The 13,244-nt window shown below is 35.2% G+C and overlaps 1 protein-coding gene across 1 annotated transcript in view; it reads left to right on the forward strand.

The window, feature by feature from the left end:
- Positions 1-5,275, forward strand: part of CD163 (CD163 molecule) — a gene marked incomplete at its 5' end in the record, with an annotated part of 33,205 nt that extends 27,930 nt beyond the window's left edge. Inside the window, 3 exon segments of the mRNA XM_014587107.2 lie at positions 846-941; positions 2,126-2,179; positions 5,060-5,275. Coding sequence (XP_014442593.1) covers positions 846-941; positions 2,126-2,148 — 119 coding nt within the window.
- Positions 5,276-13,244: the final 7,969 nt, after the last annotated feature.

Consider the following 13,244-nt stretch of genomic DNA (forward strand, 5'->3'; position numbering starts at 1 on the left):
GGGAAAGAGAAGATCAGGTCCCAGGGTAGGGAAGCTTGCAGGATGGTGGATGTTTTGGGGATGGGGTGAAAGTAAAAGTTGAATGCAAGGAGAGACGTTGCTGAGAAAGCTGAGAGAGAGGGAAGATAGCCCTGGTAGGAAGCTCCATAATCATTGACGAGTGCTCCGTAGGGGAGTGGAATGGTTCCTCTGTCTTAGAAAGATTTTTTTGGCAGCAGATGTATAAAGGAATGAAAAAGGACCATATTACTAACAAAAATAACATTTTTCAATAGTTCAGATGAAAGATGAGATTAACTTTAATGAGAATAGATAGAAGAGGATTAGCTTTTTTTTCTAGAGGATAGATTTGTAGAGAGGTTTTAGAAAAGCCTCCAGCGAATGGGACCAGCAAATGGTGTAATGGTTACCTCACTGTATTCCCACGTAGTTGACTGAGGTTCATATCCTGGACCCAGCAGCTTAAAAAAAAAAAACCAACCCAGGAGCATGTGTGTGTGTGTGTGTGTGTGTGTGTGTGTGTGTGTGTGTGTGTGTCCAAAATTCCAAGAGAGAGAGGGAAAAGGGATTGCTGCGAGAGAGAAAAGCCTCCAGTGAATTATGGAGGACAACTAGTTTCCTTGGGGAAGTAAGTGGGTGGTTATATGATGGGGATAGGGAAGGTCTAGTCCTTGTGCCCGTTTCACGTGAGTCTGTGCCATTATAAGAGGAAAACTTGGCAGTCGAAAGGGATGGGGAAAAGATGTGGGTAAAGATTGGGTATGTTTGCTCTGCTGGGAAAATGCTCAGGTACGGGGTGTTTGATTATGACTGGCTGGGGCCCCACCGAAGACCTCTGTTGTCAGTTTTCTCAAGAGGAGAGAGTCGTGTCCACCAAATTCAATACCGGGAGATGAATTCTAGCCTCAAGGCGGATGATCTGGACCTGCTGAATTCCTCAGGTCTGTAGTTCTTTGAGGGTGTATTGCCGAGGGTTTCAGATCAGTGTCTACTGAGGTATTCCACTTTGATAACAGTGGGAAAAGATCCACAGACATGCCACAGGAAGCTTGTGATGCATACAAGGGAAAAGAAAGGCAGGACTGAATTGACAATTATTCTTAAAGAACACAAACATTTCAGCTCCAGGGGGGCCTCTAGTTTAAGAGACCTGATAACTTCTGACAGACGTGCGAAGAACCATGCAACAGAATACTATGACCGGGTCCTCATGTTTTATTAAAACAAAAATTAATCTAAAAGACTGTCATAAGTGACTATTTTTTTTTCTTTTTTAAAACACATTTTATTGTGTATTAAGGTATACAATAGGACATTAGAGGATACATACAGATGGTTGAAAAGGTTATTAAAGTGAAGCAAATTAACACATTCATCACCTCCCACAGTGACCAATTTTTGGCTTGCCTTTGTGGGAAAAGCAGCTAAACCCTACTCAGCCTGACTCACACACAGCACGGTTCATTACTAGAATCCTCCTGTCCTCCACTCCATGCTGTTCACCCTAGCTATCTACTTTCTATCCTCCGGCCTCCATATCTCTCTCAGAGTTTCTTCCCTTCCCACTTACTGTCATTTTCCTTTCTTGAGCTTGATAGTCATTGTATTTTTTCCTGAAAGCCTAAAAGCTTAAACTTCCCCTCTCTATGTGCCATGAGAAGCCATCGCCATCCACAGGACTGGCCTTATTTCTCATGACTTACTGCTGCTTCCTTTGCCCTCTGACTTTCCTTAGCACGGGTGCACTCGTGTCCCTGAGCTGCACACCGCCTCCCTGTTAGAAGAGCTATCCCAGTAGCCATTGTCCTTACTCCATTACCTTCGGAGAGTAGTCTACCCCACGTCTTCAATCCAGAGGATTTGGTGCTTTCTGTTACTGGGTCAGGGAACATTAAAGGACTAGGAAAGACTTTCTGTGCCCTTATAAATCACACATGCTTGTCTTCCTAATTGTGAGCAGTGTCTTTAAATGTACAAGGAACTTCTCGGGCACTTAGGGGGAGGTCTGATTTAATTCCCAGTAATTCCTTTCTTCCTTTTAGGAAATTCCATTGAGTCAGATGATTTTAATGTTACTAAATCAATTTCTGTGTCTAAATCTCTTCCTATTTCTGGAATTCAAAAGGGGACCATTCTGAGGCACACTGAAAAGGAAAATGGGAACTTCTAACCCAGTGAGGTAAGTAAGAAGAATGTAATCATCATCGTTCAAAGCAAGTACATTCTTTCTGAAAACAAAGGGCTCCCCTGGCATTGGAAAGAAAGAGCGTAGATGCACATGTTGTTTCGTACACAAATGTGTATGTGTTTATACAGAATATGTCCATATTCAGAATACATAACACCTTTTTTAAAATACGACTCATTCATTTAATTACGTATGTACATGCTAAGCAGTAACGATCGTATATTCCTGGAACTAAGGAGAACTAGGTAAACAAATACGAATAAATCTTTTGAAGATATTAAAGAGATCATTTCAGGAAAAAGATAAGATGGATTATACATCTACAGCTGTGTGATGCATGCAGTGGCAAAGATCATACTAGATACTACAGGAATACAGAAGGTTGGCCTAACAAAGGGAAAGTTCTAAGAAGTAGAGCTGGCTCCATGGTCCGGTGGTTAAGAGAGCCAGATCCCACTGCATGGTAGGAGTTCTGGACCTAGTGGACTGAGAAACATGAGAGGCACTTATGTGCAAGTACCCAAAATCCTGAAGGAAGAGATGGAGAAGGGAATGAGCATGACCATTCCCCATAGGGAGAGTTTTCTCTTCTCCCTTTCTTTCTCTGTTGAGCACACGCACCCTCTAACAACAACAAAAGGATGTGCTATTTAAGTTAAACATTGAAAGATAGAACATTCCAGAAAAAAGACATAATACGGCAATATAGAAGAGAACCAACCTGTAGGGAAGAGTAAGAAGTTTTTTTAATTCAAAAATACATAAAACATATTTGATATGTGACAAGTAGTGTCCTGAGCACTGACAATATAGAGACAGAAGACACAAGTGACAAAGATGTGATAGTTTAATGAAAGATCTCTCAGACTGTAGGTGGTATTACAGAGAGGTTATACAGAGGGAAGAGTGGCGAGAATCTAAGTTGAAAAGGCTGCATAGAGTCCTACAATGACTGTCATCTGCTATACTTCCTGTTCACACTTTAATTTTAGGGATTATTTGGGAGGTGGTAGGCTTTGGAGGTTAAGCTGAAACAAGACATGATCAAATTTGCATTTTATAATTTACTTTCATGAGGAAAGTACAGCAAAATATATTTTAGAATGAGCAAGGCAAGACAATTTTGTTTAGCAATCCATCCGAAAGAAAAGATGAGGGCCAGCAGGAGGTGTGGTGGTTAAGGTGCTGGACTCCCACATGGCTGACCATGATTTGATTCCCAGACCTGGTGGCTTGCTGTCTCACTTTCTCTCTCTCACTCTCGGTCTGTCCCTCTCTGGTCCAATTAATATGAAATAAGTGAATAAATAAAGTTAAAATGAATTTTTTAAAAAAGGAAAAGATGATGAAGTGAGTTTGTAGAAGCACTGTTTTTCTGTAAATAATTTGAGGAAGGCTATACATTTAGAAAGGATACATGGAAAAGGCATTTTTTTGGTAGAAATATTATATATGACTTGAGAAAAAAATAAGTTGAAACTATAAGAAATATATAAAATGTAGTGTTAATATCTATAAACTACAAAGAAATACACACACACACACAGAGTGCTTATAAATTGTATGTATCACGAAAGGGCTAATACAACATTCAATGGGTAATTGGACAAAAATATGAAAAGACAATTCTTTTTTTTTTTTTTTTCTTTTGGAGTAAGCAATCTAGCAACTTCTATTAAAACAAATAAACAAAAAGCATCACAGATCCCTTGACCCAGTAATTTTAGCCCAGCAAATTTCTTCCATACAAATCAAGTCATTGGTATGTGAGGATATATAGATAGGAATTCCTTTTTTTAGTGCTGTCCATAGCAACTGAAAATGAAATGAATGCCAAGTAATGAGATAGTGGCTAGAAAAATTATAATTTAGCTTACTAAAGTCATGAAAAATTACCCATAAAATGAAATAATTTGGGGTCAGTAGGCAGCATAGTTGTTAAGACACTAGACTCTCACATGGTCAACCGCAGTCTGAGTCTCAGACATGAAGTCTCAGACATGTGCGCATGCATGTTCAAAATCCCAAGAGAAAAATGGGAAGAGGGAAGAGGAAGGATTGTGGCTTGGCCATCCTTACCATCATTTTCCTCTTCTGTCTTTCTCCGGTGAGTGCATGTGCCCTATGGCAAAAAAAAAAGAAAAGAAAAAGTAATAAAATGATTCTAGTTATTTGATTATTTCATCAACTATAATCAATATAATAGATGTATAGAATGATACATGTATGTATAAATATGTATGTACACATTATAATTCTAACAACATTGTAAACTGAGGACTAGAATAATTTTTATTTATAATCTCAAACATACAAATATTATCTGGTATAAAAAATACTTTTTTTTTTAAGAGGTTTTTGCCTTAGGGCACATGTTCTCACCAGAGAGACAGAGACAGTGAGAAGGAAGGTGAGAAATGACCCCCCAGTGGGCATGGCCACTCCACAGTCCCTTCTCCTTCATGCTCTTCCTGATATCGCGGGCACTCACACACACACGCATGGCATAATTTTGAAGCCACCGGGTCCAGGACTCAAACCACTGTTGGTCATGTGGGAGTCCAGCAATGTAACCACTATGCCATCTGCTGACCCTAGCTACTTTTTTATTAAAAAGAGTAATCATTGTTAAATGACTACCTCAGATTCACTAAGGGTGTTCTTTAAAAATGACTTTTCTCGACCCCACTGTAGTTATATGAAATAAAAGTATTCTTATGCACACTGAAGTTTAAAAATCATTGCATTTAAGTTTTTTGCTCAGGAAAGAAGTATGACTTTTAATACAGGTGAGTTCCTGTGTATGATAAGATAATGCATTCTTCTCTGCATGTGAAGAGGAAAATAACATTTTTGTACTTACGATTTTAGTTCAGCCTTTACGATACCTTGACGAAGACCGGGCCGAATGATTGGAGCAAGAATCCACCTCGTTCACTGAAAATTACAGTGTGTTTCCATAAAGCCCTTTGTCCTCTCATATTCCAAAGACTGCTGCTGAATTTATAAAAATTAAGTTTGTGAATGTGACTACTTAATGGCGTGTATAAGACTTTGAAAGGGATTAAATAGAAAAAAAATTGCTGACTTGGGCTGGTCTTAGTTTTTTGCCCTTGACTTTATAGATTTCTGAATGGACTTTGACTTTTTTAGAGTTTTATAAGCATTTACAATGTTTTAATCTGCTGATACTATAAATGTATTCTATTTGTTTAAATAATGATTTTCTTATTTTGACTTTAGTTTTTTGGGGTTTTGTTTGTTTTTAAGAAAGTAAAATTGCATGATATTGATGGATCTATTAATAATGTATGATTAACTTTACAAGGCATGACTCTCTTGGCTTCTTTAACAGCTTTTTGTCACTGTAATTCCGTTCACTGACATCAAATACACAGCAACACCTGGCAAAAGTACAAAGACTCAGCAGTTTAGTAACTCATTCCTCCAGACAGAATAGTTGAAATTGATATGAATGCATAAATAAGTCTTTTCTATAGAAGTATAATTATTATAAAGTAATTTCAACTATTGCTAAAGCTCACTTACCCATGATATGTATTAATATAGTGAAAAGATAGCATTTAAAGTAATTTTTATCTGTCTTCAATGAAAATGATTTTTAAAATTATTTTTAAATGAGAAAAATTGTACATATTTATCACATACAAAATGATACTTTAGAGTATGTGTTTATTGGGGCCATTAGATGGCATGGTGTCTAAAGCACTCGACTTCCACATAGTCAAACCACAGTTCGAGTCCCAGATCTGGCAGCTTGCTTTCTCACTTTCCCTTTTCTTTGTCTGTCTCTGGTGAGTGAATACCCCATAGCAAATTTAAAAATAATAATAATAAATAAGATTAAATATTTTTTTAAATGTGTATATTGTGAAATGGTTAGATCAAGCTAATTAACATATGTATTACTTCACATTCTTACCATTTTTTGTGGTGAGAACACGTAAAACCTATTTTGTGGGGCTGGCAGGTAGCATGGTGGTTAGGAGCACAGGACTCCCGCATGACCATTCATGGTTTGAGTCCTGGACTTGGCAACTTGCTGTCCCACTTTCTCTCTCTCTCTCTCTGTCCCTCTTTAGTCAAATTAAAATAAATAAATAAATAAAGTTAAATAAAATAATTTTTAAAAACTATTTTTTAGTTATTTTTAAGAATAAAATACATTGTTATTAACTCTGGTCACCATGTTATATAATAGAGTTCTTAAATTTCCTATCTAAAAATGTTAACCCTTTGACCAACATCCCCCCCGACACTCCACCAGTCCTCTGCTAGCCACCATTCTATGCTCTTCTGACTGTGCCTTTTTCATATTCCATATATAAGTGAGGTCACGTAAGTGTCTCTCTGTACCTGACTTATTTAATCTAATATAATGTCCTCTAAAATCATTCATGTTTTCACAAATAACAGGATACCCCTCCTTTTAAGGCTGACGAGTATGCCATTATGTGTGTGTGTGTGTTTGTGTGTGTGTGTATCTCCTTTTCTTTTTCCATTTATCCACTGATGGTCACTTAGGTTGATTACATGTCTTGACTACTGGGACTACTGCTACAAGGAACACGCGAGGACAAAGACCTTTTCACATACTTACCTCCTTGTCTTTAGATATACATACAGTAGTGGGATTGCTGTTCTATTTTTAATTTAAAAAAAAATTTCTTCACACTAGCTATAGTAATTTACACTCTTAATAACAGTATACAAACGTTTCCTTTCTCTACATCCTTGCAAACACTTATCTTTCATCTTTTTTGATAAGAGCCACTCTAATTGGAGCGAGGTAAAGTGATATTTCATTATGGTTTTAATTTGCATTTTCCTGATAATTAGTCATACTGGGCTTTTCTATATATACCTGCATTTGTATATGTTTTTGTTTAATGCTTACTCAGTTACATTGTCAATTTTTCAATTGTATTACATGGTTTCTTTGTACCGAGTTGTTTTAGTTTCTCATATATTTTGGATATTAATTCCTTGTCAGCTATATGGTTTGCAAATAGCTTCTCCAGTTCCATGTGTTGTCTCTTCACTCTATTTATTGTTTTTGTTTTTTTCTCTGTACAGCAGATTTCTAGTCTGATATATTTCCATTAGTGAACTTAGTTGCCTATGTTTCATATCCAAAAAAATTGCCCAGATCAATGTCATAGAATTTTCCTCTGTTTTCTTTAACAGTTTTATAGTTTCAGGTTATACAAGTAAGTCTTTCATTCATTTTTCCTTTATTTTTGTGTACATAGTGTGAGAAAAGGGTCTAATTTCTTCTTGTGTATATACACTTCTCAGTAACACTTATTACAGAGGTAATTTTTCACTTTTTCTCTCTCTGTCTCTTGCTGGTGAGTGTACACACCATATGGCAAAAAAAAAAAAATCTAAAAAAATATGCAGAGCTATCACTTTTTTAATGTATAAAAACTAGATTTTTGTTAGAAAATAAATTCATGTTTCAGGAAAAAATATGAAAAGAACAATAATACTGATCATTTTATTCTGAAATAATTGCTGTTGACATTTTAGAATTTTTTTATCAATCTTTTGTCTGCCTTGTTCTCTCCATAAATGTATATTAAGTAAAATAAAATTTTTCATTCTTATTTATCTTTGAACTTTCATTAAATCCAGTATTACTTGCATTGTTGCTTTCTTGTACATGATGAGTTATCTTTCAAAAGTTTGATTAGGATGTATCTAGTGAGGATTTCTTTGTGTTTATTCTCCTTAGAGTATATCAAAATTTTTTTGGCTTGTAAATTAATTTTTATCATCAAATATGGACTATTTTCAACCACTGCTTTTTTTTAAAGAGGTTTTTGCCCTAGGGCATGTGCACACACTGTGGAGAGAGAGAGACAGAGACAGTAAGAGGGAAAGTGAGAAATAATCCTGGAGAAGGGGTAGCCAGCCACACCACAATCCCTTGTCCTCCATTCTCCTCCTGGGAACTTTGGCACACATGTACATGCACCCGGATGATTTTCAAGCCACTGGGTTCAGGACTCGAACCACAGTCAGCCATGTGGAAATTGAATAACTACGTCATCTGCTGGCCCCACAACCACTATTTTAAAAAACGTTTCCCACCCCTTTCTTTCTCTTTTATTCTTTACCTTACATTACATATGTGCTGATTTGCAAACTTGTTCACTTTTATGCAATTATTTTTTCATGTTATGATAAATTACTTTTCATTAAATGGCAGGGTCTCATTGTTCTTTATGGCTGAATAGTATTCCATAGTGTATATGTGCCACGTTTTTTTCGATCTAGTTATTCATTCTTGGGCATTTAGACTGATTCCAAGTCTTAGCATTTGTAAACAATGCTGCAGTAAACATGGATGTGCACGTGTCTTTCCAATGGAATGTTTTCCCACCTTTTGGGTAAATACCAAGGAGTGGAATTACTGAGTTGTATGGTAGTTTTAGTTGTAGATTTTTGAGGAATCTCCATATATTTTTCCATAGTGGCTGTACTAATTTACATTAGTGGTGAGGTTCCCTTTTCACCACAATCTTGCCAGCACTAGTCATTATTATTTTTTTTATCATAGCCATTCTGACTAGGGTTAAGTGAGAGCTCATTGTGATTTTTAATTTGCATTTCCTTTATGATAAGAGATGTTGAGCATTTTTGCATTTTTTCATATGCCTTTTGGTCATTTGTATGTATTCTTTATGAAAATTTGTCCCCCCCCTATTTTTTAATTGGATTTTTTTCATGAGTGAGTTGTTTGAATTCCCTATAGCTTCTGGTTCTCAATCCCATATCTTATAGTTTGCACATTTTTTCCTCATTCTAAGAGTTGTTGTTTCACATGAATTATTGTTTATTTTGTTTTGTGAAAGCTTTTTAGTTTGATGTAATCCCACTTGTCTATTTTTGGAATTATTGTCTGTGCTTTGGGGGTCATTTTTAAGAAAACTTTGCCTACTCCAATTTTTTTTAGTTTTCCCTCTGTGTTTTTCACCCATAATTGTATAGATTGAGCCTTTACATTTAGATTTTTATTTATTTTGAGTTGACTTTTGTTAATGGTGAGATATAGGAGTCCAGTTTAATTTTTCTGCAAGTAGATATCTAGTTCTTCCAGCACCATCTGCTGAAGAGATTTTTTTCTCCCACTGGATTGTCTTGTGTCCTTTGTCAAAAATCAGTTGGCTGTAAGTCTGGGGATTTATTTCTGGATTCTTTATACTGTTCTATTGATCTATTTGTCAGTTTTTTGGCCAGTGCCATGCTGTTTTGATTATCACAGCTTTGTAATATATTTTGAGATCAAGAAGTGAGATGCCTCCTATTTTATTCTTTTGGCACAGTATTGCCTTGGTGATATAGTGTATTTTATTATATTAGACAAATGTTATGATTGTTTTTTCTATTCCTATGAAGAATGTCACTGGTAATTTGATTGGAATCACATTGAATTTGTAAACTAATTTGAGTAGAATTGTGTGTATGTGTCATACTCAATTTCTTTTTTCAGTTTTTCATAGTTTTTCTTATAGAGGTCTTTCACTTCTTTGGTTAGGTTTATTTCTTTTTGTGTGTGTTCTGTTGTTGTTTGTTTTCTGCAGCTATTGTAAATGAGATTACTTTTTTCAATTCTACCTCAGTCTGTTTATTGTCGGCATATAAAAACACTATAGATTCTTGTATATTAATTGTGTACCCTGCCATTTAACTTAATTCATTTATCACTTCTAGGAGTTTGTGGATTATTTTGAAACATCTGTGCATCTAATTATGTTGTCTGCAAATATGGACAGTTTCACTTCTTTTCCTATTGGAATATCTTTTATTTTACTCTCTCGTCTAATTGCATTGGCTAGGACTTTTATCATGTTACAAAGGAGTGAAGAAAGTGGGCAGCCTTGTCCCAGTTTTTAGTAGGCTATCTTCCAGCTTTTCCCCATTAAATATGATGTTAGCTATAAGTTTGCCTTATATGACTTTTATTATGTAGAGAAATGTCCCTTCTATATCTATTATCTGAGAGTCTTAATAACAAAATTATATTGCATTTTATCAAATAGTTTTTCTGCATTACTGATATGCTCAAATAGTTTTTAATCTTTCCTTCACTTCTTTTTTGGTTTGTTTTGAGAGATTTTTGCTATAGGACGTGTGTGCTCACCAGAGAGACAGAGAGAGACAGAGGAGAAAATGAGAAATCATCCCCCAAGATGGATACAATCCCTTCTCCTCCATTCTCCTTTCAGGATTTTGGGCATGAACGCACACGCACCCAGTGTGAGTTTCAGCCCTCTAGATCTGGGACTTGAACTGCAGTCAACCACAGTCCAGTGCCTTAACCATTACAACACTTACTGGCCCCAATCTTTCCTTCTATTAATGTAAAATATTACTGTTATTGTTTTGCATATGTTGAACCATCCTTGCATCCCTGGGATAAAGTATACCTTCTCATTATCTTTTTCATGCGTTGTTGAGCTCCATGTGTTAGTATCTTGAGGATTTTTGCATCCTTATTCATCTGAAATATTGATCTATTTTTTCTTTTTTGTTATGTCCTTGTGTGCTTTTTGATTGTTTATTATGCCCTTGTCTGTATCAAGATGATGGCAGCTTCATAGAATAAGTTTGAAATGGTTCCTTCCTTTTGGATATTACACAGTTTTAGGAGAATTGGTTTAGCGTTTTCTTTTAAAAAGTTTTGTAGAATTTGGAAGTGAAACCAAAGGGAGTGGAGTTTTTGTCAAGAGAATATTTATTACTGATTCAATCTCATTGCTTGTTATTTATTGGTCTATTCAGGCTTTCTGCTTCATCTTGGTTCAATCTAGGTAAATTATATATATACAAAAATCTGTCCATCTCATCTAGGTTTTATTATTTGTTGTCTTATAGTTTCTTATATTAATCTCTCATGATCTTTTACACAATAGATCTTTTGTAGATGTGTTATATCTGCTGTAATTTTGCCCATTTTATTACTGATTTTATTTATCTGGTTCCTTTCTCTGTTCTTTTTAGTCTAGCTAAAGGTGTGTCAATTTTGTTTATCATTTCAAAAAGCCAGCTTTTGGTTTCATTGATGTTTTTGTATGCTTCTTTCGTTCTCTATTTCACTTTGAATCTTTATTATTTTTTTCTTCTGATATTTTTGTGAGTTTTGGTGGTTGTTTATCTAGCTCTTTGAAATGTATTGTTTGATTACTTATTTACCACCTATCTATTTTTTTCTTGTGTGCATTTACAACCGCTTTCACTGTGTCCCAAAGATTCTGGGGAGTTGTGTGTTCATTCTCATTGATTTTTTTAATCTTTTTATTTCAGTCTTAATTTTTCAGTAGTTTCAATGTTATTCAGGAATAGATTTTTTAGGTTTCATTAATTTCATTATAGTCAGAAAAGATGCTCAACAGTTTCTATACTTTTTAATTTGTAAAGGTGTGTTTTGTGCTCTATCATGTGACTGCTCTTCAAAAAATGTTCCATGTAGGGATGTGGAAAATGTGTATTTTGTGGTTGTTGAGTGAAATGCTCTATAAATGTCAGGCCCATTTGATTTATAGTATTGTTTTGTTCTTATGTCTCTTTGGTTTTTGTATAGAGTATCTGTCCAGTGGTGATGGTAAGGAGTTGAAATTCCCAACAATTAGTGTGTTGCAGTCTATTTCTCCATTTAGACCTAGCAGTCTTCTTTCACATATTTGGGTGCCCCAGTGTTGGGTGTATAAATATTTATCATTTTTATATCTTCTGGGTTAATTGATTCTTTTAGTACTATAGAATGTCCTTCTTTGTATCTTTTTAAATTTTTTGTCTTGAAGTATATGTTGTCTGATACCAGTATTTTGACTCCAGTTTATTCTTTTCTTTAAAAAAAAAAAAGAATTATTTATTATTTTTTCACATGAGTTTTGCTAGAGAGAGAGAGGGAGAAAGCAAGCCTCCAGGTCCAGGATTTGAACCACAGTCTTCCATGTGGGAATTTCAGTGCCTTAACCACCACACCACCTGCTGGCTTCAACTCCAGTTTTTTCTTTCTGTTTGCATGAAATTATTTTTTCCAACTGTTCACTTTCAACCTGTGTATGTTTTTACCAGTGAGGTATGTTTCTTGTAAGCAGCATATGGAAGGCTTCTGTTTTTTTATGCATTCACCCAATCTGTGTCTTTTAATTCACGAATTCAATTCATAAACATTTGTGGACTTATTCCTACCATTTTGCTAGCCATTTTCTTAGTTGTTTTGTGTTCTCTTATTTCTGTTAATTTCCCTTTCATTTTCCTAATATAGTATTCTCTTGAATACTTTTTGAAGACCTGGTCTAGTGTTGGTAAATTATTTCCATGTTTGTTTATCTTGAAATAATTTTATTTATCTTTCCTATTTGAAGGATAATCTTGCCAAATATAGTATTCTTGGCTGATTTTTTTCTTTCAGGATTTTAAATATTATGTTGTCAGGAAATCGTAATATGTTTTTCTATGCAAAAATGCCTCATGACAACCCAATATGAATTTCCATTTTCCTTGTCGGCATTGTTTCAGTTGAGAGGTCTGAGGTTAGTCTAATGATGTAAACTTTGTAAGTGACTTAACATTTCTCTCTTGCCACTTTTAGAATGTTTTCTTTGTCTTTGATTTTTATCAGTTTGACGATGATGAGCCTTGGGAAGAATCTTCTTATGTTGATTATATTCAGCATTCTTTGTATATCTTAGACCTAGATGTCTGTTTCTCTACATTTGGAAAGTTTTTGGACAGTATTTCATGAGAGATTTTCTTTGCCTTTACTCATCTCTTTGCCTTCTAAAATACCCAGTATGTGGCTATTCTGCCATTTAATGGTGTCTAGTATTTTATCCATGTTGTCCTCAACTGTGTGTGTGTTGTTATATTTTCAATCTTTTGGGTGACTTGGACTCAGTCAGAGGTTTTGTCTTCAAAGTCAGAGATATTTGTCTTCTATGTGGTTTAATCTGCTGTTAATACTTTTAAGGGAGATTTTTGTTTCCTGTAATGTAGTCATCATCTCCAGAAGTTCTCTTTT

Source organism: Tupaia chinensis, unplaced genomic scaffold (genome assembly GCF_000334495.1).
Source record: "Tupaia chinensis unplaced genomic scaffold, TupChi_1.0 Scaffold000183_1, whole genome shotgun sequence".
NCBI lineage: Eukaryota > Metazoa > Chordata > Mammalia > Scandentia > Tupaiidae > Tupaia > Tupaia belangeri.